This window comes from Anthonomus grandis, chromosome 16 (genome assembly GCF_022605725.1).
Source record: "Anthonomus grandis grandis chromosome 16, icAntGran1.3, whole genome shotgun sequence".
NCBI classification, from domain to species: Eukaryota; Metazoa; Arthropoda; class Insecta; order Coleoptera; family Curculionidae; genus Anthonomus; species Anthonomus grandis.
Genome location: NC_065561.1, coordinates 700,612 through 724,005, shown reverse-complemented (window position 1 = coordinate 724,005; position 23,394 = coordinate 700,612). Strand labels below are relative to the sequence as shown.

General features: G+C 32.1%; 1 protein-coding gene across 1 annotated transcript in view; it reads right to left on the bottom strand.

The window, feature by feature from the left end:
• LOC126745611 (uncharacterized) overlaps positions 1-22,238 on the bottom strand; it is a 711,162-nt gene extending 688,924 nt beyond the window's left edge. Inside the window, exon 1 of the mRNA XM_050453549.1 lies at positions 21,894-22,238. Coding sequence (XP_050309506.1) covers positions 21,894-21,942 — 49 coding nt within the window. The 5' untranslated portion in view covers positions 21,943-22,238. The remainder of the gene's footprint in view (positions 1-21,893) is intronic.
• Between the last annotated feature and the right edge of the window lie 1,156 nt (positions 22,239-23,394).

Genomic DNA, 23,394 nt, shown 5'->3' with positions numbered 1-23,394 from the left:
CACAGTCAGACAAATTAGAATTTTGATAAATCAGTGCATAATACATGTCAATAAAGGGTGGAAAAGAAATTATGTCTCCGTTGAAGGTAGGCAAATTAATTTTGGGTAAATTAGCTGCAGTTACATGATTGGTTGATAATGGTGATAAAGAAGTGCTAGGGATACATTGAGAATATAAAGATTTAATTTCATAAAATATAAAATCGTAGTCCTTTTGTTCAAGATCTTCCCTATTGAAAGCTTTATTATCAGTAGAAACCAAGCAAATAATTAAATTATGATTTTCATAAAAAGTTGCGTAAATGGATTCAATAGTTTCAAACATCTATTTAAAAACTTCAATGAATTGTAAATCCCCTTTTTTAATATTATGTGCTTCATTTCTTTTAATTTTTGGATTTCTGTTTGGCGTAAAACCATCTGATGCTTTTTAAGTTTGTCAGCCATGGTGTAAAAAAAAAACCTTTCAAGTGACCTCTATTGATGAAAACTAAAGTTTGAAATTGCAAGCAATAAAATAAGTTGTAAACTGAATCGTGGGCGATAAATGCTGCAAAAGAAATTAATATGCTTAAAATTAAATTAAGTTAAAAAAAATCAAAAATTAAATATACATCGAAAAATGTAAAAATTCGGTTAAAATCCGATCGTACACGGTCTCCTCTATCCTCTTCCTAGCGAAATCTACAAATACGACAATAGCGGTTGAAATTCCATTTTTTTCCTCGGAAAGTGTCCAGTTTTTTATGCACTGACTTTTAACTAATTTCACTAGTTAACATGCCTTGCATATGGGAGATAAATTTTAAAATAATAATTAAATATAAATTAAAAAAAAAATTAATTTGAAAGCTCTAAACAATTCAGGCAATTAATAGAATATTAAATAAGAGTATTTATAATGCAGAGCTAGCCTGCGTTTTTCTCCAAACAATAACTACTTTTAAAAAAACAAGTTTATGTTTTTTTTTGAATCATCCGTGCTTGATTTAGGACCAATAGTTTGTCTGGTTAGAAAACCAAACTTTTTCTTTTGTTTCTCTTTTTTTTTAGTATTTATATTTTTAGTTAAGCACAAGGACTTAGACAATTCAGTGAGAGATTTAAAGTGGAATGTATTTATGTGATTAAAAGTAAATGTGAAAAGGTCGAAGAACCAGCCTTTAAAGATCCTTACCTTAAGGTGTCTGTATCGGGCTTCAGCAGGCCTAATCTGGACTTCTTGGGTCTTCTAATTCGGGTTTAATCACTTTAAGAGTGGTTGCGGGTTTGATAAGTAAATGACGATCTGTGATGTGGTAAGATTAAGACAACAGTCGCGGAAATAAATGCGCGATGATGAAGTGCTGTCGTGATCGTCTTTTTGTAGTGAAGTGTGTAAATTAATTAGTTGATCATTTTAATTCACACCTAATGAACGGAAAAAATACTACATTATATATAGATATACTGCCGTTGCAGAGAATTTGCACTACTTATATTCAGATTTAGTTTTAAACCAAGATAATTTATATCATAGTTCTGCACTTATATAATTTTACTACTTTATCGAATCTCGGTTTGAATACCAGATTGACTGTACTTAGTATCTATAAATACGAATAATTGAAGTATTTGATACTCACAAGACGTACAGATGTAGATAGGCTCTGATATAAGTGTTTTTCATAAGAAAAATAATTCCAGAGAACTGCATTTATATTTTGTAATAACCAATTATTTTCGTAAAAATATTTTATAGAGTAGTGGTAAAGAACGTGTTGTGGTAACAAATATGCATTATAAACGTAAGTATACCCTCGCATCGCTCGAGTAGCAATTGTTAACTCATGCAAACCGAGAAATTATGAATATATGACACAAGGTGTGCATGTTTGTTATTTTTTAAAATAAACGCTTCGAGAATATGATTGAATACATCACGGCATTTTGTTCCCATAAGTTTCTGGCTTGAATAAATAAATTTAACGTCAAGAATATTGTTCTAATAATCTAAATGACATGTTAAACTTAGGCTTCATAAGGTCAAAAGGACAATCTTGACACTATTAAAAATATAAAATTAGGTTTTTATGAATTAATTATTTCATAACGAAAGATACTTAAATCAAACTTTTTTTATTACGATTTAGAAGAATAAAAAGATTTTTTAAAAGTAACTTTTTTAAATTATATAGTTATAGATTGCCAGTAGTCTATAACTATAATGCTTATAAGACAAATTTTAGAAACTATAGAATTAACTAATTAAATTAAAAAACTAATAACAACTGAAGATAACTATAGTTTAGGAAGAGAAAGTGTAGTAGAACGCGAAACAAAGACACAAGACAATTCATGGGACTAAAAGAAAACCAACTCGTTGGTACACATAGCGGCTACTTCTATTAAAATCTAAATACGTACAATACAGTGGCAGCTTACGATATGGATGGAATGTGTGCATTTTAAATGCCTTTTTTACTCCCTCGTGTAATTGTTCTGTCTGCTTTACTTATGTCCGAAAAGAGATGGTAAGCTCTGCAGCCAATAATTTTAATACCTTAATTTGAGCTACTTCATTATATAAGGCCATCAAATCTTACACATATCTGTAACTTATTTCACGATTTCCATTTCGTTTATTGAAAACCAATGCCATTCTGCATGTGCATTTTTCAACCTTTAAGAACCCGAAATGAAAGAGACCTGGCTTAATACCGCCAACTTTGAAATGTTATTAGGAATGCTTTGGCAAAAGAAAAAGTATTGTGATTCAGAACAGTTTTATAAAAAAAAGGGTAAGGAATTTTGGAATGCAGCAAAAAAACTTTTTAGGATTTTTCTTATGAAACTGTAAACTCTTTAATAAGTCCTCAGCAATTAACACACCTATAGTTTTGTCAGGTCAAGACTTGAGTATGGCTCTTTAATTTGGAATCCCTACTATATTTAATCTTAAGGCTTTTCAAAGTCATTTTTTTTAAATATTTGGCATATCGGGAGGATGGTGTCTACCCAAATAGAGGTATAGACCACACTTTACTGTTATCAAGATTTTGAGGAGTGACGTTAGCTAAAGGTGAACGTACATTCAATCAGTTCTCTATGGAAAGTCATCACAACAAAATTGATTGCCCCTTCTTGCTTCCTCGACTGGAAGCAAGGTATAAGGCTATTTTTGCTCCCGACTAAGCTAGATCAAATATTATATTGCATGATTCCATTTTCATTATATCTAAAAATTTTAATATCATCAATTTTATTTCATAGCTATAATAGTAGCTTATCGCAACTTTTAAATATATGTAGAAATTTTGCTATATTTGTCACCTAGTTGTTATGTTCTATGTGCTGGCTGGAGGCTTGAGTAGAATATTTGTTTGGAAAGTTCAATTCGCAAGTATGTATTTTCAATTAGCAAATATGTATGTTTTAATGTTTAGGTATTATGTTATGCTTATTATATTTTATCCTGTCTTTTATAATGTACTTATTGGTTTACATTTTATCTTTAAGGTAACTATACATTTTTTTGGTATGCAATAGTAAATTACCTTGAATTGTCGAAACAGTGGGCTGCCATGGCTAATATGCCAGTTGTGCATATAGGTCTCTTGATGGACCCGTCATGCCCCACCGGTTACCGGTTACCCCTGGTTACCAGAGCCCAATGGCCTTAGAGAAACCGATAAGGCTCTTTGGTCTGAAGGACTTAGGGTATGGACATAACGGGGATCATTGATCCTCGACCATAGCAAAGCCCCCTCGACCATTGGTCCGACCCTCGCTCCGACCCATGCGCCGCAGTGGTCACATCGAGGTTCGGAGCATCGCATTTTTACACTAGTTTGGCGTAAACAAGCGTCGCATAAACATGGATTTTTTAACCTCCTCTTGATCAGATGAAGAAGATATTATTTTGAGTTCTAGTGCTAAAAAGTGGTACCTATATAAAAGGTATCAAAATACGAAAAAACAACGATGAAGCAAAATTTGTACGAGAAAATTTTAAAACTTATTTTATGCAACAGAACCAAATTATAAACTGGTAGTTGAAAAAATTGTTTTACTTACCTGGCACATCACACTCATTTGCTATTTCATTCCACATTTTTTAAAGAATAATGCAGTTATGATAATTTTTATCTATTTTGTTCCAAATACAAGCTCGAGCAAAAACAAGCCCGATTAACTTTTCTTTATATAGAACGTTACGCGACGGCAGCGATTTAACGCGACGTTCCCCGGTCGAGGGTGTAAAAAATACTAAGCTCGATTTTTACCTTGGTACGATGTAGAGACCTTAGCTCCGACCTATGCGCGGAGCGATGGTCGGCGCTCCAATGTTGCCACACAGATCTAACAGTGTGTATTTATTTTTTATGGCGAGCAGAGCTATGGTGCAATGCTATGGTCAGAGCGATGGTCGGCGCTCCGTTATGTCCACCCACTTAAAGTCACTCAGTACACTGAAAGTGTTACCTAAGTATTTAAACCTGGCGCGCGTGAGTGCTGGGCACTCCCCGACAACATGGTCAACGGTTTCATCCTCCTCATAGCACCATCGGCATTTCGGGTTGTCCGCAATACCGATAGTATGGAAATGGCTTCTTAAGTGCCAGTGACCGGTTGAAAGACCTGTCACTAGCCGAATTTCGCGTCTTTTTAGGCATAGTTGATTTTTGATGAGACAGGCAGAGGGCTCACCTATGTGCGCTTTGGCCTGTCTCATACCAGGGGACTCAGTCCATCTTCGGTGGATTCACTTGTCCAGCAGACCCTTCATTGACGCGACCGCAACGCATTTGGGGATACCAACTATGGGTTCCGGTCCCATCGGCACATTCGCGGATCCCAGTCTGGCAAGAGAGTTCGCTTCCTCATTACCTGCATGGCCTGCGTGGCCAGCATGTAGTTCGCCGAGGACGTATAGCCTGTACGCAGTCCTCATTACCTCGAATTGCACAACGAGGTCCAGAGGCGGAAGGCTCAGCAGAGTCTCAAGCGCTCTAGATGGCGCCGTCCGCATGGAACCCGTTATGCTGAGACATGCAAGACTCTGTCCAGTTGAGCACGAATTTTCGCTTTCTCCGTACATGGCCACCAAACGATAGCCCCGTATGTGAGAAGAGGTCTTACAATGCGCGAGTAGATCCAGTGGAGGATCTTAGGAGACAAACCCCAGGTATTGCCGAAAGCTTGCCTGCAGGCCCATAGCGCGCAGGTGGCCTTCTTCATTCTGGTGTCTGCATGATCGTACCAGGAGAGTTTGGGATTAAATTATCTTATATATTATATTGAAATTGTAAATTTATTTGCCTTTAATTGGGCATTAGTCTCTTGGAAATAAATGCTTATTATTATTATTATTATCATTATAATATTTTTTAAATTTTAAAAACTGGAAAATCTGCTTATTAAAATAAATATTTAATATTCTCGTGTTGAACAAGAACATAGGTTTGTCGTGCCTCGCCCTAGAAAAGACAGACGCTTTTAAACGTCGTTTCTGCGAGTTAAAGTTTGAGCGATAAAAATTTGACACTTATATCAAACAAAAACTTTAAAAAGCAACTACAGCTATAATATATTTAGGTATATATTTTATGATTCCCTCGTCAAACAGTTTTCTGTCTTTTTTCCGTTTCTCTGTAAAACTTTCTCCTCTTTCTCCTCTATAAATATAAAATATCTCATGAGCGTAATAAAAAAATTCTAATTTTAATTGTTTGGACTTTAAAAATAATAATTTATAAAAAACGAGGTGAGAGCGAATCGTAAAGCGATGAAGATGACGCGATTAACGCGAGAGTGACGAAGAGAACGAAGATCGATGACAGCATTCGTTGGTATAAGAAAGGAAGCAGAATTTGTCTTACTTTGTAAAATTTAAAATTAAATAAGTTATAAATCATACAGTTTAATTTCATTTAAATTGGTGGTCCTTCCAGACACGATTTACGCAACATTAATAGCGTATGGCATATAGGTAGTTACGTGGTTATAAAAAACGATGCAAGGTACTTATGTTTGTCCAGTTTTTTTTTTGTTTGATATTGTTGCACAGTTATTAGCGAGTGCTTTTGAAAAAAATAACTAAATAATTTAACTTTATAATTCTGATTTTAACTTAAAAGAGTCTTCTCGCATAAGTTTCTTAAAGAGTATATTGTTAGCGATTTTGTAATCGAGAGATGGTCTTATTTTGTTAAATTATTTTTTTATTCAATTTAATTTTATATTGTAACTTTTTTTTTTAATTTATTTATTGAACTTGAGCTTATTTAGTCACGAGTTCCAATTGGAACAACCTTTATAATTTTGTAAAAACTAAATTGGACGCTCACAACCGACCATGCCACATCAGGGACTCGAACCCAGAGCCACACGACTATTAAGCAGGCACATAAAGTCCAGTTCAGAGATCTATTAGAATCTTTGATGTGTCGCAGATGCCGCACTAAATAGTCCGTGCGTCTATGCCGTATTTATTGTCGCATGATATACATGTTTAAATGGCAAAATTTTATATAATTTATCTATGAAATTATTTTAAATATAAGTAAAACCCCATGTTTTACTATTTTTTATTTTTCTTTCGAAAATGTTCATTTTTGAAAAGAAAATAATATCAAAAAATTGACAGCAGACTAAAATCCAAGCATTCTAAACACTCGCAGTATTCCTAGACTGTCACCTCTTTTTAGCTAGTCTATTAAACAAAGATAAAACACCGATCTGGCGATTCCTACTTTAGGCTATGCAAGTAATTGTATATCTCTCTCTATCCCACTGATTTTGAGGATTATGGTACCGTACCCAGTTAAATTTTTGGGCTGTTTTTGTATTACTTTCGTCGTGTTTTTAAGGAGACCTTTAAGGATTGGTCTATTGCCTTTAATAGTTGAAAGGGGAGTAGGGAGTAGTTTGAAGTGAGGTTATTATTTGATGTGTTTTGCCGGTTTTGCTTTTTACACGTTTATGAAAGTGGAGAATTTAGATTTTGGCCTGTATCTGTCTAAATTTTTTGCAATTTTTACTGTGAGGAAGTGTGTTTTTTATTTGTGTTTGTGGATTTGTTTTGATATTATACTTAAAGAGCTTAAAATATTTCGACCCTGGGAACATAGACAGGAAAATTTGGCAAATGAAGAGGACAGTGTTCGTGCCGGCTTATGGAAACCGTGGGTGTACAAAAAAGACAATAATATTTGTGGTGAAAACAATAAAAGTGATCTGGACAATGATTTAGACTTATATGGTTCTGATGGTTCATTTTCTAGTGTTGAGGAAGTAGAGGAAGAAGCCAGGGAAGTAAAAGCTACAGGGGAAATTCAAGGGGTTTTAAAACGTAATTGTTTAAGTACAGACGCCAAACAAATTTGTTTAAATGTCTATAACAATCTAAGGAATGATCCCCAGATTACAAATGATTGTAGTACTTTGCAAAAAACAGCGTTTTTAACAGGGGTTCCATATAGTACAATATGCTATTTTCTAAAAAAAGGGATTAAAGAGAGAAAAAAAGGAAAGATTCAGGACAATTAAAGGGACTTGACATAGATATTGCCAAATTGCTAAGGGAGGGTTATGTATTCTAAATACAAAAACAATGAAGTTCCAACTACAGAGATGGTTAAAGACACCTTATCGGCAAGGAACAAACTTTTCGCAGTCTCAACCTTGCGGAGATACCCAATAAAACTTGTATTTAAGTTTAAGATGGTTAACAAAAGTGCTGCTGTAATGAAAAGTACTCGAATTGTCAGGTGGCGTATAGAATATTTGGAGAATGTTAAAAAATTTTGGGAGGAAGAAAGATCCATATAATATTTAGATGAAACCCGGTATAATACACATGACATGGCAAAAAAGGGTTGGACTGATAGTTCTAAGACATTTTTAATGTTTGAATAATCTCTATTTTCATGAATCTTATACAAAGAAACATTTATTGGAAGTTGTAAATACCAAATCATGGGAAAAGCAGTATGTAGTAGATAATATAGCTAAAAAGTATGGTCATACTGTCCTCAGACTTCCTCTATATTATTGTGTATTTAATCCTATCGAGTTGATTTGGGGACAACTAAAAAGGAGAGTTTGCAGGAAAAATAAGTATCCAAAATTTGATAAAAAAAGTTATAAATTTAGGAGAGGAAGATTGGAGAAAGTCTGAGGAAAAAATTATAAGGTATGAAGAGGAATATCGTAATTTGGATCAGATTATTTTTAGTGGAGGGGACCGGTGAAATTGGGATAATGATGAATCTGATGCAGAAATTGAAGATCTGTGGCTAAACTTGTTATTGTTGCATATGGAAAGAAAACCCTTTTTTTATTAATTAAACAAGTTTAAAATTTTTGTTTGCAGTTTTTTTTCCATGATTTGTCTTACAGAGACACTATAAAACCAGTTTAATTATTTTTTTACAGTTAGTGCCACACTTGTTCTGTCCCAGAGAGGCAAGATTACTTCTTTTATAATTCACTAAAAGGAAAAAGGCTATTTTACATCTGAGTTGTAATTATTTAAAAAAAAGTATTTTAAATTTATTATTAAATAAATTTAAAAATTATTTCTGCTACTCGCGTACACTTTTTAAATCTGTTTTAGTATCCAAATGCTTCAGTGCAACCGTTGATTGAATATTTGGGAAGATACGCAATCCTGTGTTAAAAAGTGTACCCAGTCGACTATCGGATTGCCGTTCAGTTTCGTGCACCGTGTGGTGCTGCCGCAAAGCGTCAAATCTAGGAACGATTTATTTTAGCTGCGTGGACTTGGCTTTTGGCTTCTTTGAGTCAGGTTTTCAACGACGCTAGAATCTCCGGTTACCCGGCCGTGTTGGATATTTTTTTAAGATATGGGATGATGCTGCCAACTATGTTTTTATTATTTTTTTTGAACATACAGCACGGTGTCATTTATGTGGTGGTCAAGTGATAAGTGATATACTTAAGGGTGGAGGCATATTGAAATTTCTTGAAAGTTAAATTTTAAAAACAAATAATTACTTAAAAATTAATACAAAAATATATATAAAAAGCTATTTTTACAAAATTACCAACAAAGTTTAATACAAGTTATAATTCCAACAAACATTATGTTTCCTCCATTTTGTGTTCAAGAGGGTCAGGTTTTTAAATAAAAAGCCCGTTGCACTTAATTAACTAAAAACTAATATACAAAAAATATGTGGAACAAATTTTAAGATATAAGTAGGTTTCACGTAAATATTATAAAAAATAATTGAAATAATTCATAAGACTTAATACCGATGGTAATATAACTTCTTGATCAATAATTTTTTGTAAAAAGTAACCCATTTTGTCACGTGATTCAATATCTGAAAAATTGTGCAGCGTAGTGAGATCTGTAAAGTAAGGGGTTGTGAGTGAGGATGTTAATAGAAATACAAAATAGGCCACATTTTAAGTTTTAAGCGACACAGGAAAATTCTCAATTACCAGTTGTTACAACTATAACTTAAAACTATAAAAAGATACCTAGTACAAAAAAAAAACATTTTGTTTAAAGAGCCCGCATCACGGTTATACAGGACGTCAATAGAGGTTGTATAATTAGAGGACAGTTAAGCAATATAGTGTCCTTTTATAATAAAATCTAAATACTTCCTAAATTTTGCAAAAAACTGAAATTTGGCAAAATCATTTTTTTTTCTGGCGTTATTTCAAAATATATGACAAAAGTATTTATTAAATGAATAAATTATTGTGACCACTTTTTCTCGCCTATACGATAACACCTTTAAATTTAAAATACGACGTTCTGTCTTTAAAGAGCCATCATCAACTTGTTTTGTTTTTCTTTGTCGGCGCTATATTGACCATTTCCAGTTGACGACGCGGGAATCTTTGGGCGCCCGGCCGTTTTGTTATTTTTTTAAGACAAGGGCGATGATGATAACAGCGCTTTTATTTATTTTGTTATTGCCGATATTTAAATGCGCTGTGATCTCGCATAAATAACTAGATAAATGTGGTGGTCAAGTAATGTATTGGAAGGTGCTATCTCTTACAACTAAAATTTTATTAACAAATAATTACTTACCAAAATCCTTTTTTGAGACAAAAATAAATAAATAAAAACAAAACAAAAATTCAATAAGTTTTTATTTATTAATTAGAAAATTAACAAAAATATTAAATAAAGGTGGTGATATAGGTAGGTTTCACGTAAATATAAAGAGTAAATTCAATAATTAAAGATTTAATATCTATATACGGTACTACAGTTTTTTAGAGTCAATAATTTTTTGCAAAAAGTAGCCCGTAATGTAATTTTTGACAATACGGGTTTGTGAAACCAGCCAATATCTCAAAAACTGTGTAGGGTAGTGAGACCTGTGAAGTACACTTTTTTTGGACAAAAATATTGAAAAACAGATACCTTTAACTGAAATTAATATAAAAATAAAATCGCAAAATTTAAAAGGTTTTGAATAAGGGTGTAACAACACTATAAAATATAGAAAATAGGCCACATTTTAATTTGCAATACAGGCAAACACTTAATTACTAATTCTTAAAACTAGAAAAAGTAAATAAGAAAAAAAAAACAAATATTTTGTTTAATAGTATGAAGGGTCTCATCGCGATTATACAGGATGTCCAAAGTAAGGATGAGCAGTAAATGGTTTAATTAGGCGAAAGTTGCGCAATATAAATGCAATGATTGAATAAATGCAATCTAAAAATTGGAAAAATGCCAAATACTTCCTAATATTCAGAAAAAAGGTGAAATTTGGCAAAATGGTTTTTTATTTTTTTATGGCGTTATTTGAAAATATAAAATAAAATCATTTATACATTGTTGTAAACACTTCCTCTCATTTACAAGTTAACATCTTTAACTTTTAAATACGACGTTCCTTCTTTAGAGAGTCATAATCAACTTTTTTTTTCTTGTCGACGCCATATTGGCCATTTGCAGTTTTGAATAACCCTTTTAATTACTTTTTTAACGAGGTAATTTCTAGTAAGTAGTTGGAATCATCCCTATTAAATATTATATACCTCTCTCTATTTTAAATACAATTTTGAATTTCAAAAAATTCAAAACATACTTTATTCATAAATACATAGTACCTACTTGTTGACATGGTACTTCTATGATATGAAATAGGCACATTAATCGACATATTACTAACACATAATTTAAAAACAATACACAATAGTGGGTTCAACATACTAGTATAAACCCAAAATGTTTTTTTCAATTTCAAAGCAAGACGAATTAAAAATTTATTAGAGTAACATCACAAATTCTAACCTTTACATCTTTACTAAAAACTAATTATATACTATTGGCCTATTCCTAACTATCTTCAAAAAATTCTAATGCTATAAAAATACTTGCTTTTAAGAAGTTTCGTTAAGGACTTTTTAAAGCGAGGAGAACTTCTAAAGACTTTTATGACATTTGGAAAATGATTAAAAATTTTTATGCTCAAGTAAATAAGAGAATTCTTAGTTCACTTTTCGGGATGGGCATTGGAATATTGTATTCTTTTCTGATATTGTAATGTTTTAAGGAGCCATTATTTTGAAGATACAATTTATATTTTTTATATATTAGGCAAGCAGACTCAACAATAAACAAGCAACACAAGGAAAGTATCTTTAAATAGGGGTCTGCATGTCCTGTGGAGATTTATGACACATATATTTAATGGCTCGTTTTTTAAAAACAAACATCGAGTCAAAAAGCCGTTTACTAATGCAACTCCAAAATGTTATTCAATACTGTAGGTATTTTTGTATGAAAGTAAGTTCCAACTTTCAACAAAAAAAAATAGACCGTTTTTGCAAATATCAATCTCAGTTCATTTAAAACCACTCAATAGCATAACATCGTCTAGCCAGTTTTTGCCTCCTGACATATCTCCATAAAACTTAGGTTTATGATCGATAACAATTCCAAGAATCTGTTAAAATTATTCACTTCCAATTCTTTGTTGTGAATCATGAACTGCTCTGAACATAAAAACTTAACAATTTAGTCTTATCTATGTTTAAAGACCACAAATTAGCATCAAACCACTGTTTAATCATTAATAAATCTTTAGAAATTGTTCTTGTTAATGTGCTTTTATTATTGTCTGCCCATAAGATAGTGGTGTCATCTGCAAAAATAGTAAAGAATCCTCTTATCTGGAGAGACGCCAGGTCATTTATATACAATAGAAATAAAATAGGACCGAGAAACGAACCCTGCTTACTACACAAAGTTCAGACAAACTGCCATTTGGCCAAACAAACTTTTTTCTGTCTCACAAAACAAAATTTTAACCATTCTAGAGCAACTCCCCTAATCCTAGATCAACCCATATCTAGAAAGCTTACCGAGCAGTATTCCATGGTTGACACAGTCAAAGTCTTTAGAGAAGTCGCAGAATACCGTTGCAGCAAAGTGACCTTCTTCAAGCTCAAATATAATCTCTCTAGGAATGAAAACATTACTCGACATTCATTTAATATGTTATTTTTTTTTAATTAGGAAAGCTACCATTCGTACTATAACCAGTTTCTCAATAACTTTAAAGGCTTTTTAGGCTTTATTTTTATCTTTTTCATGAATGAATTTCATCATGAAAACAATTATTGAAAATACTTAAATCACTAAAGACCATAAACATAATATATTGATTTAAAATTTTCTTAAAGTAAAAAAAAGAAAAAGAGAAAATGGCTCTCATAGACATGAAGAGACAATATCTTTAAGAGTTCGGATTGATTTTTGTAGATAAAATAGATAATTTTCTGTGAGGTTTATAATTAGATTTTTTTAAAGATTTTCTAATAAGATTGAGATTCCCATTTTAGGTTGTTATAAATCAAAGTCTTAATTAATAAATGCAAAAATTTATCAATATGCTGTGGACATAGGTTTGGTTTATTTATATTTATTTTATCTAGTAATATTTTATTAATTGACTTGCATATATTATTATTTACTTTTAGAGTATGATAAAGTTCATTAAAGGATTTTATTGTGTTTTGACATAAATTTGAAAAATTCTCTGATGGGTTTATTAGAGAAGATACATTATTTGATTTAGCAAAACTTTTATTAATTAAAAATATTTCTATCTTAAGAAACTGAGAACATTGTTTTTACATTTTCTGACATTATTGCACCCACGATACGCACACTGATTAATTTTGCCTAAAGGAGCCATTGTCTCACAAACTGAATACATTTACATATATCTATCTATTTGTGATTATGATATCCAACAAAATTTTTAACAACTACCAAATTTCAATACGGCAAACACGAACCTGTGCAAAAACTCTCCCACACGACTCAGGGATGATCGGCCGATTACTAATGAGAAGCGACGGACGAAATTATTTTCGCGCATACTGGAGAGAATCGCCATCTATTTTTCACGCATATGTGCGGTCACGCTTTAGCCCATAAGGTTGCGTATCTTCCCAAATATTCAATCAACGGTGCAACTATGCGAGATGAAGTTGGAATCCATAGCGGCAACAAAGAAACTGGTTTCTTGGATGAAAAATGGAAGAAACTGCTAAAGCAAAAAAACAGAGTTTAGAAAATTATATTAACTCTTTGGGACAGATTCAAATGAGTGGTTACATTTATAAAAGTATTTAGTATCCTCGCTGTAATTTTAAGATTTTGTATAAGATTTTTAGTTTTTAGTATTAGCATTTATTTTTGTTAATATTTATCTAATCTATCCTATTATGCACAATAACTAAATATGAGGCAAACAAATTAATAAATTTAATATTACATTCAGGATGCAAAGTGTGTTTTTTTATAAGTAAAACTTATGTCTTTTATACACCTAAGATATAGACAGCTAGATGATTTTTAATGTAAAGTTTATTTAAAAAATATACTTCCACTTTTCTGACTACATAATTACTTTTTACCAAAGATGTTGGTACTAAATATAGAGATGGGGGCTTTCATGAGTATTTTATTATAATAATATATCATAATATTTATTAATTAAAAAAAAAATAATAAAGGACATTGAATGTGGCAGCTAAAATCCCCGTTAATAATAACCACCAAATAAAAAGTCTCTATACCCAAAAAAAGGAAATAAGATAAAATTTGAAGACCAAAACATTTTACCCTTTTGTGTCAAAAAGTAAATCTTTAATGCCTTAATCCACAGATTAAATGGGCTTAAGTAATTCTTACTACCTATTCTCTCATCACTTGTTATAAACACCCCACTGATAAAAGCGCTAAAAACTAAACTTAATAAATTAAAATTTTTGGTTAAAATGATTTTACGTACTTAAATCTTATAGTTAAATTAAATATTTTCTTGCTATCAACTATCCTGAATTTTTAACTTAATAAAACTAAACCCAAAAATCCCGAATAATAATAATAATAATAATAAGTTTTAAATACAAATAAATTTTAAGTCCGGACCCGTGCACTTTTCACGCTTGAGTGACTGTGACTGAGGTCAAACGTCTAACAAAATAGTACGTGGGCGCATGTAGTAAAATTTTACGAATCAAATGTATAAATTCTTAAAAAATGCTTAAAACATTTATTTATTTAATGGAATGATTAAATATCGCTTAGAATATTACTTTATGACTCTTTCTACATAAAATTTTGCGATTTAAACATGCATGTTATGTGGCAATACAAGCAACACCGATATGGCAACATCTGGTCCACCGTTCAGATCTCTGAACTGAACTATACCAACTGCGCTGCGCTGCCTGTCAATTAAAAAAAATGCAGGCATCGCAACTTTTTTAATTGAATTTTTTAAATTGATCAAAATAAATGAAAATAATTCAGGTTCTTGCTTGAAGAGAATAAATCGTTTCACATTTTATACACTCAATATAAGGTATAAATGGACAGCCCAACAACCAAAAGCAAATTAACAATTATAGTCCTGTTTTAACTCCATCCTTTAAATTTGCTTACCATGGTTGGTTTAAAAAAATACGTATTATTAGACCACAAAAAGCAACACATAGGATCCACTGAAAAGAGAAATGAACGCTCTTTAAAACGATGTGCCACTTGATCATTATTAAGGGTGACATTTACTTCTCATAAGGGGTTGAAACAATACTTTGAACTGCAGAGTGTTGAAAGCAACAAAACAACCTCACAACCAAATTTAAGTGACCCTGTATGACATTTTTTTAAACTATTTAATATTGCAGTACCGCTTGACTTCTAGAATTAGATTTGTTATATTGTAATGATAAAATGTACATACATTTATGTTTTTACATAATTATGTCCATACGATAAATAAATTAATTTTTTTTACTAATAAACTCACCATGCATGGTTTTGGTTTTTTGTTACGGTAATCGCATGTTAGACGAAAAAATGTCAAGAAATGAAATTTGCCCTAAAGTTGATGGGAAATATCAAAATAGTTTTTATTTTACGGAAAAGCAGTGGCGTATATAATATTTAATTAAAAGGTTTAGTACTGTACGGACGCGACTGGTTAAACTTAAAAAAAATATCCTACTTCAAAAAATTGCTGTTGATACTCAGAAAATGTGTGCTAAAATTCATAAACATATCTAGGAAGTTAATAAAGTTATGATGACGAAACGATTTTTTTCTTAAGATTTTAACAGCCTATAACTCAAAAGTTAAGTGGCTTATGGCGTACCTTTATTTGAACTTTTCTTCTTAAAATCACCTAAGGATTAATATCCTTAAGAATCAGCATCTTATTTTGTAACAGCCTATATACAAAATTAGAGAACTAGTTTGTAACTAGATATTTGTAATAATATCGAGTTTTCGTTTTCACTTTGTTAAAGTTTTGTATTATAAATTCATATTTACGTAAGGTTATAAGAAGTAAACGTCATCCTTAGTGGTCAAGTGGCACATCGATTTAAAGGGCATTCAATTCTCTTTTCAGTGGATCCTATTTGTTGCTTTTTGTGGTCTAATAATAACTTATATTTTTTAATCAAACATGGTAAGCAAATTTAAAGGATTTAGTTAAAACAGGAGTATAATTGTTAATTTGCTTTTGGTTGTTGGGCAGTACTTACATTGACATACCTTGGACATACCTTATATAAAGTGCATCAAACGTGAGAACGGTTTACTTATTTTTGTGAAAAAGTACACTTAGCACCTTTGTGCGCTACACCATCGATATTCCGTTATCTCATTTTATATAAAATATAGGAAAAAGAAAAGAAAAAATGATTGGATCTAATATTGCAAATAAGTTACGAGCCTGGAATCACGAGGTTAGTGCAAGCAATAATTTGACGCCATTGGAACTGTTTTTGCTTTTTTTAAAATTCCGAATTATGGGACCTTTTAACTACATATACAGGGTGTTTCTTAACCTATACGCATAAACTTGGGAAATTATTGCTGACGGCAAATAATGACTAATAGTGAAAAAAAAATTTAGTAAAATAGTTTTAGTTGCGGAGATAAACGACTTATTAATTAAAATTTAAAAAAAACGTAAATTCTTCAAAATAAATGTTTATTTAACTATTATAGTAACTGTTCGAAGTTATTTCCATGACTTTCAATACATAATTGAGCACGCCTAATCCAAGAGTTGCAGACAGCAGCTAATCCAGGCTGTAGTCGAATTTCCTCGGCGGCAGCAAATATCCGATTTCTTAATTCTTGTTCATTGTCAACATACACGTTATATCATTGGTTACATACACCAGAGATTTTAGGTGGCCTCAAAAATAAAAGTCAAGCGGATTAAGGTCTGGTGATCGAGGAGGCCATCCAATTGGACCACCTCGGCCTATCCATCGTTCGGGGCATATTAAATCCAAATGCCGTCGCACTGGTCGCGCAAAATGTGGTGGAGCATCATCGTGAAGAAACCACAAATTCTGCCTAATGTGAAGAGGGACTTCTTCAAGGAGTACCGGCAAATTTTGTCGCAAGAATTGTAAATAAAGAGCACCAGTTAGACGATTATCCAAAATGAAAGGGCCAATAAGTATTCCATTTACAATTCCAGCCCACACATTTACTGAAAATCGTTGTTGAAAGTTTGTTCGCCGAATGGCATGCGGATTTTCAACTGCCCAAAAATGCGTGTTGCGAAAATTGTGAATACCATTGCGTGTGAAAATTGCTTCATCCGTAGCTAAAATGTTCCTGGTAAAGTTGGGTTTAACTGCTGCTGATGTAACAACCACTCGCAAAAGTTTACTCGAGGCGCATGATCCCTTGGAAGTAAAGCTTGTACCCTTTGGACGTGAAATGGATTCATGCCTTAAAATTTGCCAAATAATATCCAAATTGCGTTGCAATTGTTCTAGTGCTTATGTCAGGATGCTCTTCGATGATATCTAAAATCAAATTCTCCAGATTTAAAATGCGCCTAGGTCTAATGGCTCCACCATGTTGCCCTGGCCTCGGCCGCAAATTTCCAGTTTCTCTACCCCGCTGAAACACACGCAAAAAAGCTTCACGCGACGGATGGTATCTATGAGGAAACCTTTGTGCATAAAGATTAGCTGCATCCACACTGTTTTGTCTTAATTCCCCATATGCCAGTAACATGTCCATTAATTCCTCATTTGAAAAATTATGCGGAATAATTTTAATAAAAAACGAAATACGACCACAACTGTATCAACTGATAGCAAAGTAGGTACTACTAAATATAATAAACATCATCCGGACTTGTTTACTTCTTAATTTGAAAACAAAATTCCACCTGATGAAGTTATTACATTTTTGTGAAAAAAAAAAGAATTATTTCAGAAACTAAAAATATTTTACTTAAATTTTTTTTCACTATTAGTCATTATTTATCATTAGCAATAATTTCCCAAGTTTATGCGTATAGGTTAAGAAACACCCTGTATAAATATGTATGCTGAGCAGCATAATAGATCGGGTGATGTCTCTAAGGATCAAATGAAGTGTTTTTTCGGGATTCTTATTGACAGTGTTTATTCCTCCGTTTCTTTGCGATTGCTATATTGGGAAAATAGCTCTGATAGAAAACACCAAATAATATATTAAGCTATTTTAAAAAATCAATTTAATTTAAAAATTAAAACAATTTAAAAATCAGAATTTAGATTTAAATGAAAGTTTTCTAAAATTAAACCTTTGGAAGTTGCATATTTTTGAATTTTGCGCTACTGAAACCCACAGCATTGACCCGTCTATGATACCGTATTTTGGACGTGATTGCTCCAAACAATTGAGGCGTGTTTTACAAAAAATGTCCAAAATCCAAAATTTTCAGGAAAAGAAACAAATTTATTTCTTCATATTTTTTTATTAATTACAACGTATATTAAGCTAATATATTTAATTCTTGTTTAAAAAAAATTATAAAAACTGTTGGACATAAGTTGTTTTTGCAAGAAAAAAAAGTTAAATAAGAAAAAACATACGTTTTATTTAACAAATTTAAACATAAAATATATTCTAAACAAGGATTAGTTTAATAGTTTAGTAAATTAATCTTCACATCCACTACTATTACCATCTTCTTCATTAATGTCCATGTTATCAGGGTAAGTATTATCCAGAATACACTCATAGTAGTTTTTATTAGCTACAAGACGTAGTAACGGTAACAGTGATCTTAAATTCTCAGCTTTATTTGAAGCAAATAGAAGAGGTTCCTTGTAAAGCCTTTCCAGTTGGATGTTGCATGATAAATTTGCTTTGGCCACGATACTGCTTCTGAATGGGCCACTGTATGAATCCTTTAAAAAAAGTAAAGATGTTTGGTTAGTTATTTTCATAATCCTAATTTCTTTATTGTTGATAGCTGGCTTTGGAGTTTTTAGGAAAAAGTTGCAGGTTGCAGTTTTTATATCAAAAAAATCGTATTGCTTCATTTTTATCAAATTAAATTGGTTAGGTTTCATTCTGGCATTTAAAATGATATTATCCCAATCCTCTGGTCTTTCGGCTCTCTCCAGGCGTCTTTTCTTTTTCTCTATCAGGGCAAAATCCGAATCGTTTGGCAAAAAGGAATGACCCCTCACTGGAAATATGTATTCTACTAAATCAACGATTTTTAAAATATTGACCAAGGTGTACAAAAAATGAGCCATTACGTAATTTTTATTTTGCCCCGGGCAACCGTCACTAAAAATAACCAAACTGCGGTTATGGATGTGGTTTTAAAGGAAATGTAGTAACATCGAAGTGACTATATTGGCACCCTTTTTGGCTTCATTTTCAAGATAAGTGTACATCCAAACATTATTACTTTCAAGGGCATGCATACCAAAAACATTATACCAAAGTTGACGGCTATAAAAGATAGTATGTGAGGAAGGGGCAAATTTTGCATAAAATGAAAACTAATACACATTACTTCTCCAGCTTTTGCTTGGATTTTAAATTTTCGTTTTAGGTCAAAAAAAGCTTCAGCTTTACGAATGTGTATCTCCTTTTCTAATTCTAATCTATTTCGTTCTTCTATGCTAAGATCTGTACGGTTTAGTTGCTGAGCAAGTTTGTCATATTCTGAACAAGTGTCAGATCTTGGAAATCCAAATTTAATGTTAAAATATGTCTTAAATACTTTCCAGTAACTTTTATATGGTATGTTTATATTATAACTTTGTAGGAACATTCTATGCATATCCCTTAACGTAAGAGATTCTGGTAAATAGGAACAGTTTGGATGTTTACGATGTAAATAATGCGAGCGTCTAGCGGAAAATGATTTTATATGGATTTTAATAAGTCCTGTAATGTGATCTGTGTTGGCCTATTTCCATGCATTCCTCTTCTGTCGTTGGGAGAAGCTCCAGTAGTCAAAAGGGAATCTCGAATTCGCCTTAAACGAGCATCTTTACTGCCATATAGGCTGAGAAAAGCTTTTTTACACACTTTTATTTCAGATTCATCCACCCTTATTTTGTAAGTAAAACTAGCACCGTGAGTTTTTTTATTTATTTCAGATCGGGGACGTTTTCTAATAATATGGTTCATTGATATGAGACCAGTTAAATGAGAATTTTGATTATTTTTGTCAGTCATATTATTAAACTGGGTAAGAATGGCAATTTTTTTTTCTTCAGCAACTTTGGAAAAACAGGAAATTTTGCAACTATAAAAAAATATTTTTTTTATTGGAAAACCCACACTTAAAAAATATACCCTCTAACATTTTCGCTAGTTTTACGCACTAAAACACGTTTGCCATTGTGATTTATATGCTCTTCACCACGAACTTTTAACTCTTTGATCACTGTCTCCTTCCTTATTTTCTTTGGCTTTTTTGTAGGCCAATTAGTTAACACTTCTTCACGATCTTGCATTTTTTTAAGTAAATTTTTTGAGCAAGAAAAGGAAAATTTTAACTTCCAGTCAAAAATCACAAGAACACGTCTGGTTTATAGACAAAACAATAACAAACTGACTAATAATTCGAGCGCTTCAGCGAGATTTTACGACAAAAAGCACACATGTCCAATCCTGTCGCACTAATGCTGTATTTGGTGGAAACACAATGGACATGTGTGTTTTTTGCAGAATTATCGAATTTTCAATTAGCTCTATCTTAGTACTTGTGCCGTTTTCGTAGAATCTTATTTTCGGATATTAAAAACATCATATTTTTAAACTAGATGGTGCCACTAGCTCAATTTCGTTGATTTTGGATATGTGCGGTTTTTGTAAAATACGCCTCAATTTGTTTAAGAAAAAGCAATCAGAAGGAGTTACAAATTTTAGATGAGAACACATAACAAGCGTTATATTGATTGGTTTAAACCTTATCAATGCTCTACTGCAAAATAAATAAGCAATACGTGAGAGCAAATGTTGTATTAACGTTTGCAGACATAATTACATTAGAAAAACCTCGTTTACTTCGGACTTGCTTCTAGTTCTAATATACAGGTCTATAAAAGCAACTGGAACGCTAGGAGAAAATAGATATATAATAGCTGTGGCTATAATAAAATCCAGTAAAGAAATTAAAACCGATCAAACAGGCGCATTAGAATATGCTTTAGAAGAAATGGAAAATATTATTTGCCGCTGGAATTATAATAACATTTTTATGATCGCATAAAACAGTGAGTCATTTTTGCCTTGTAGCACCGTTTTCAGATTTTCTCAATCAGATTAAAAGAAAATACGTACCTCAACCAAAGCTTTCAATAAAAATATAAAAAGGGTAGACAAAACAGACCAAAAAATAAGTCACTGTGTCAGTATAAGGGGTAAAAAGTAGTATTTTGCTTTGATATATCATGGCTATTTAGAATGCATAGCAATCGTTGTAATGGCGGAAAATTGGAGCAATATACTTTTCAAAGATATTGCTAGGGGGATTTTAAATACCTATAAAAAAACACCAAGCAAGAACCTTTGCTCTCTAGGGCCGATGGTACGACATGATGGAAAAGATCATCTTGTGGTATATTAAGAAAATCAAGTTAGATGTCGTCTGTGTGATAAAAAAGTACAATATTGGTGCAATAAATATGATGCTGGTTTGCATCCTAAATTTTATTTCCTAAATTACCATCAACAGTAAATCTTCTTTTATTAACGTTTACTAGAATATTTTTTTTTGTTTATATGTTAATATGTTATTTCTTGCATTAAAAAAATATATAAGTTTTTTTTGGTTGACCATATATGTCCTTGGCCTTTGTAAAATAAAAGTATATTTTTTAAGACTTAAATAAAGCATTTATAACAAAAACTGAAACATTTAAAAAATATAGTTTCGGGAGTATCTGGTTAAAGTACTGTTTAACCTTTTCAAAACTAATATATTTTTTTCAAATTTCATCCTTTGTAGAACTTTTAGTTAATTAAATAAAAAACATAAGGTGTGGCACCTTCTAAAGTCTAAAACTCATTTAAATTTAAATTAGCAGAAACGAAGAAAATTCTAATTACTCACCTGAGAAAATACTCAAAATAATTCCAACGAAGATTTTCATCCTTAACATAATTTAAATGTTCATATCCTTAAGAAAAAGGTGACACTTCAGTATTTTCACTTATGCGTCCTACCACGAAAAAAAAATTGTTTTATGCTCTTAACAGAATGCGTCGCATTCGTCACGAACAACGTCGCGTATTTCCAGATTTCACGCGTACGATGTCTGGATGAAATAAGTCGGGCGGACAGACGTGCACCGTTCGCGGTTACGCCGGAACTGGAAGACTTTCCAAAAACGGCGCGAAATTGCACGGATAGGGCGATTGCGCCCATTGAGTCTTATCGCAATGGTCTGCAGATTTCGACAGCGATTAATAACAGTTATTTTCGGTGACTCAGAGTTGAACTTGTTTTTGTGTTTTCTCTGCGACAACGTTGTCTGCGTGGCTCCTGGACAGCAGCCAAATAATGAAAGCAATAAGTTTAATCGTAAACTGGAAAAAGTTGCTTGGATGAATCATACGAGAGACATGAACGTTTTCCCTTATTTTATTTTCTTTTAAGTTCTACAGGGTGTCCCCTTTGAAATGGTCAAAAATTCTAGAGAAAACGATTCTTTTCTTTATATTAAAAACGCTTGTAGTGATTTAAATGAGACTTTTAGGTTTTAAATGACAGGTGGTGAGGCAACTTTTTGAGGAATTGCAGAGGATTTGACCTATCCAGGGACGGAGTTGCAGCATATAAATCTTATTTTCCTATAAAAAATAGGAACATATCGTTTAGATTATTTTTGGGTTTAGGGACCAACAAAATAAAAGTTCAAGCCTATTTAAATTTGCCGACGCTTCGCAAAATATTCTCAGGGCGCTAATACACTTTTAAAGTCAAAACTATATCCTGTTTCTTGTCTGTGTTGTACTAAAGCAGTTGGATTTGTTTTTGATTGAAAGTTTTTTCGGTCATTTTTGTGGTTTCTAATTCTGCCTTTTAAGAATCGCAAGGTTTGTCCTATGTAGTTATCGACCAACAAACAAACTTCAAAAAAAGAATTCTGTCAATAAGAGGACCGATATGGAGCGCCTTAATTCTGCCTATTTTACTATAATAGACTAAATATAACAAATATCGACGTTGCGAAAACTCCTCTATGCAGCTAAAATAACACCTAACAATTATCTACTGATAAGAAGTAAGTTGGTATATAATGCACTGTTTACACATAAAAGAATTGAATTACTCTATTGTGATAAATTATATTTTAAGTATTGAAAATATTGTATACAGTGCAACCCAAAAGTTATGTCTAAATTCATTTAAAATTCAGGGGTGTGTTCGAAAAAAAGGCGCTCGGACCCGTCGATTTTTATTTCAAGTTGCACATTTTTGTACATGAAGTTTATATATATAGGATTACTCAAAAATAAATTACAACCATCAACTTCATTTTTTTTTATTTCATCTTTGAATTTCGCGTGGAATTCTACATATGTTTCATGCATCATGTCCTATACCTAAA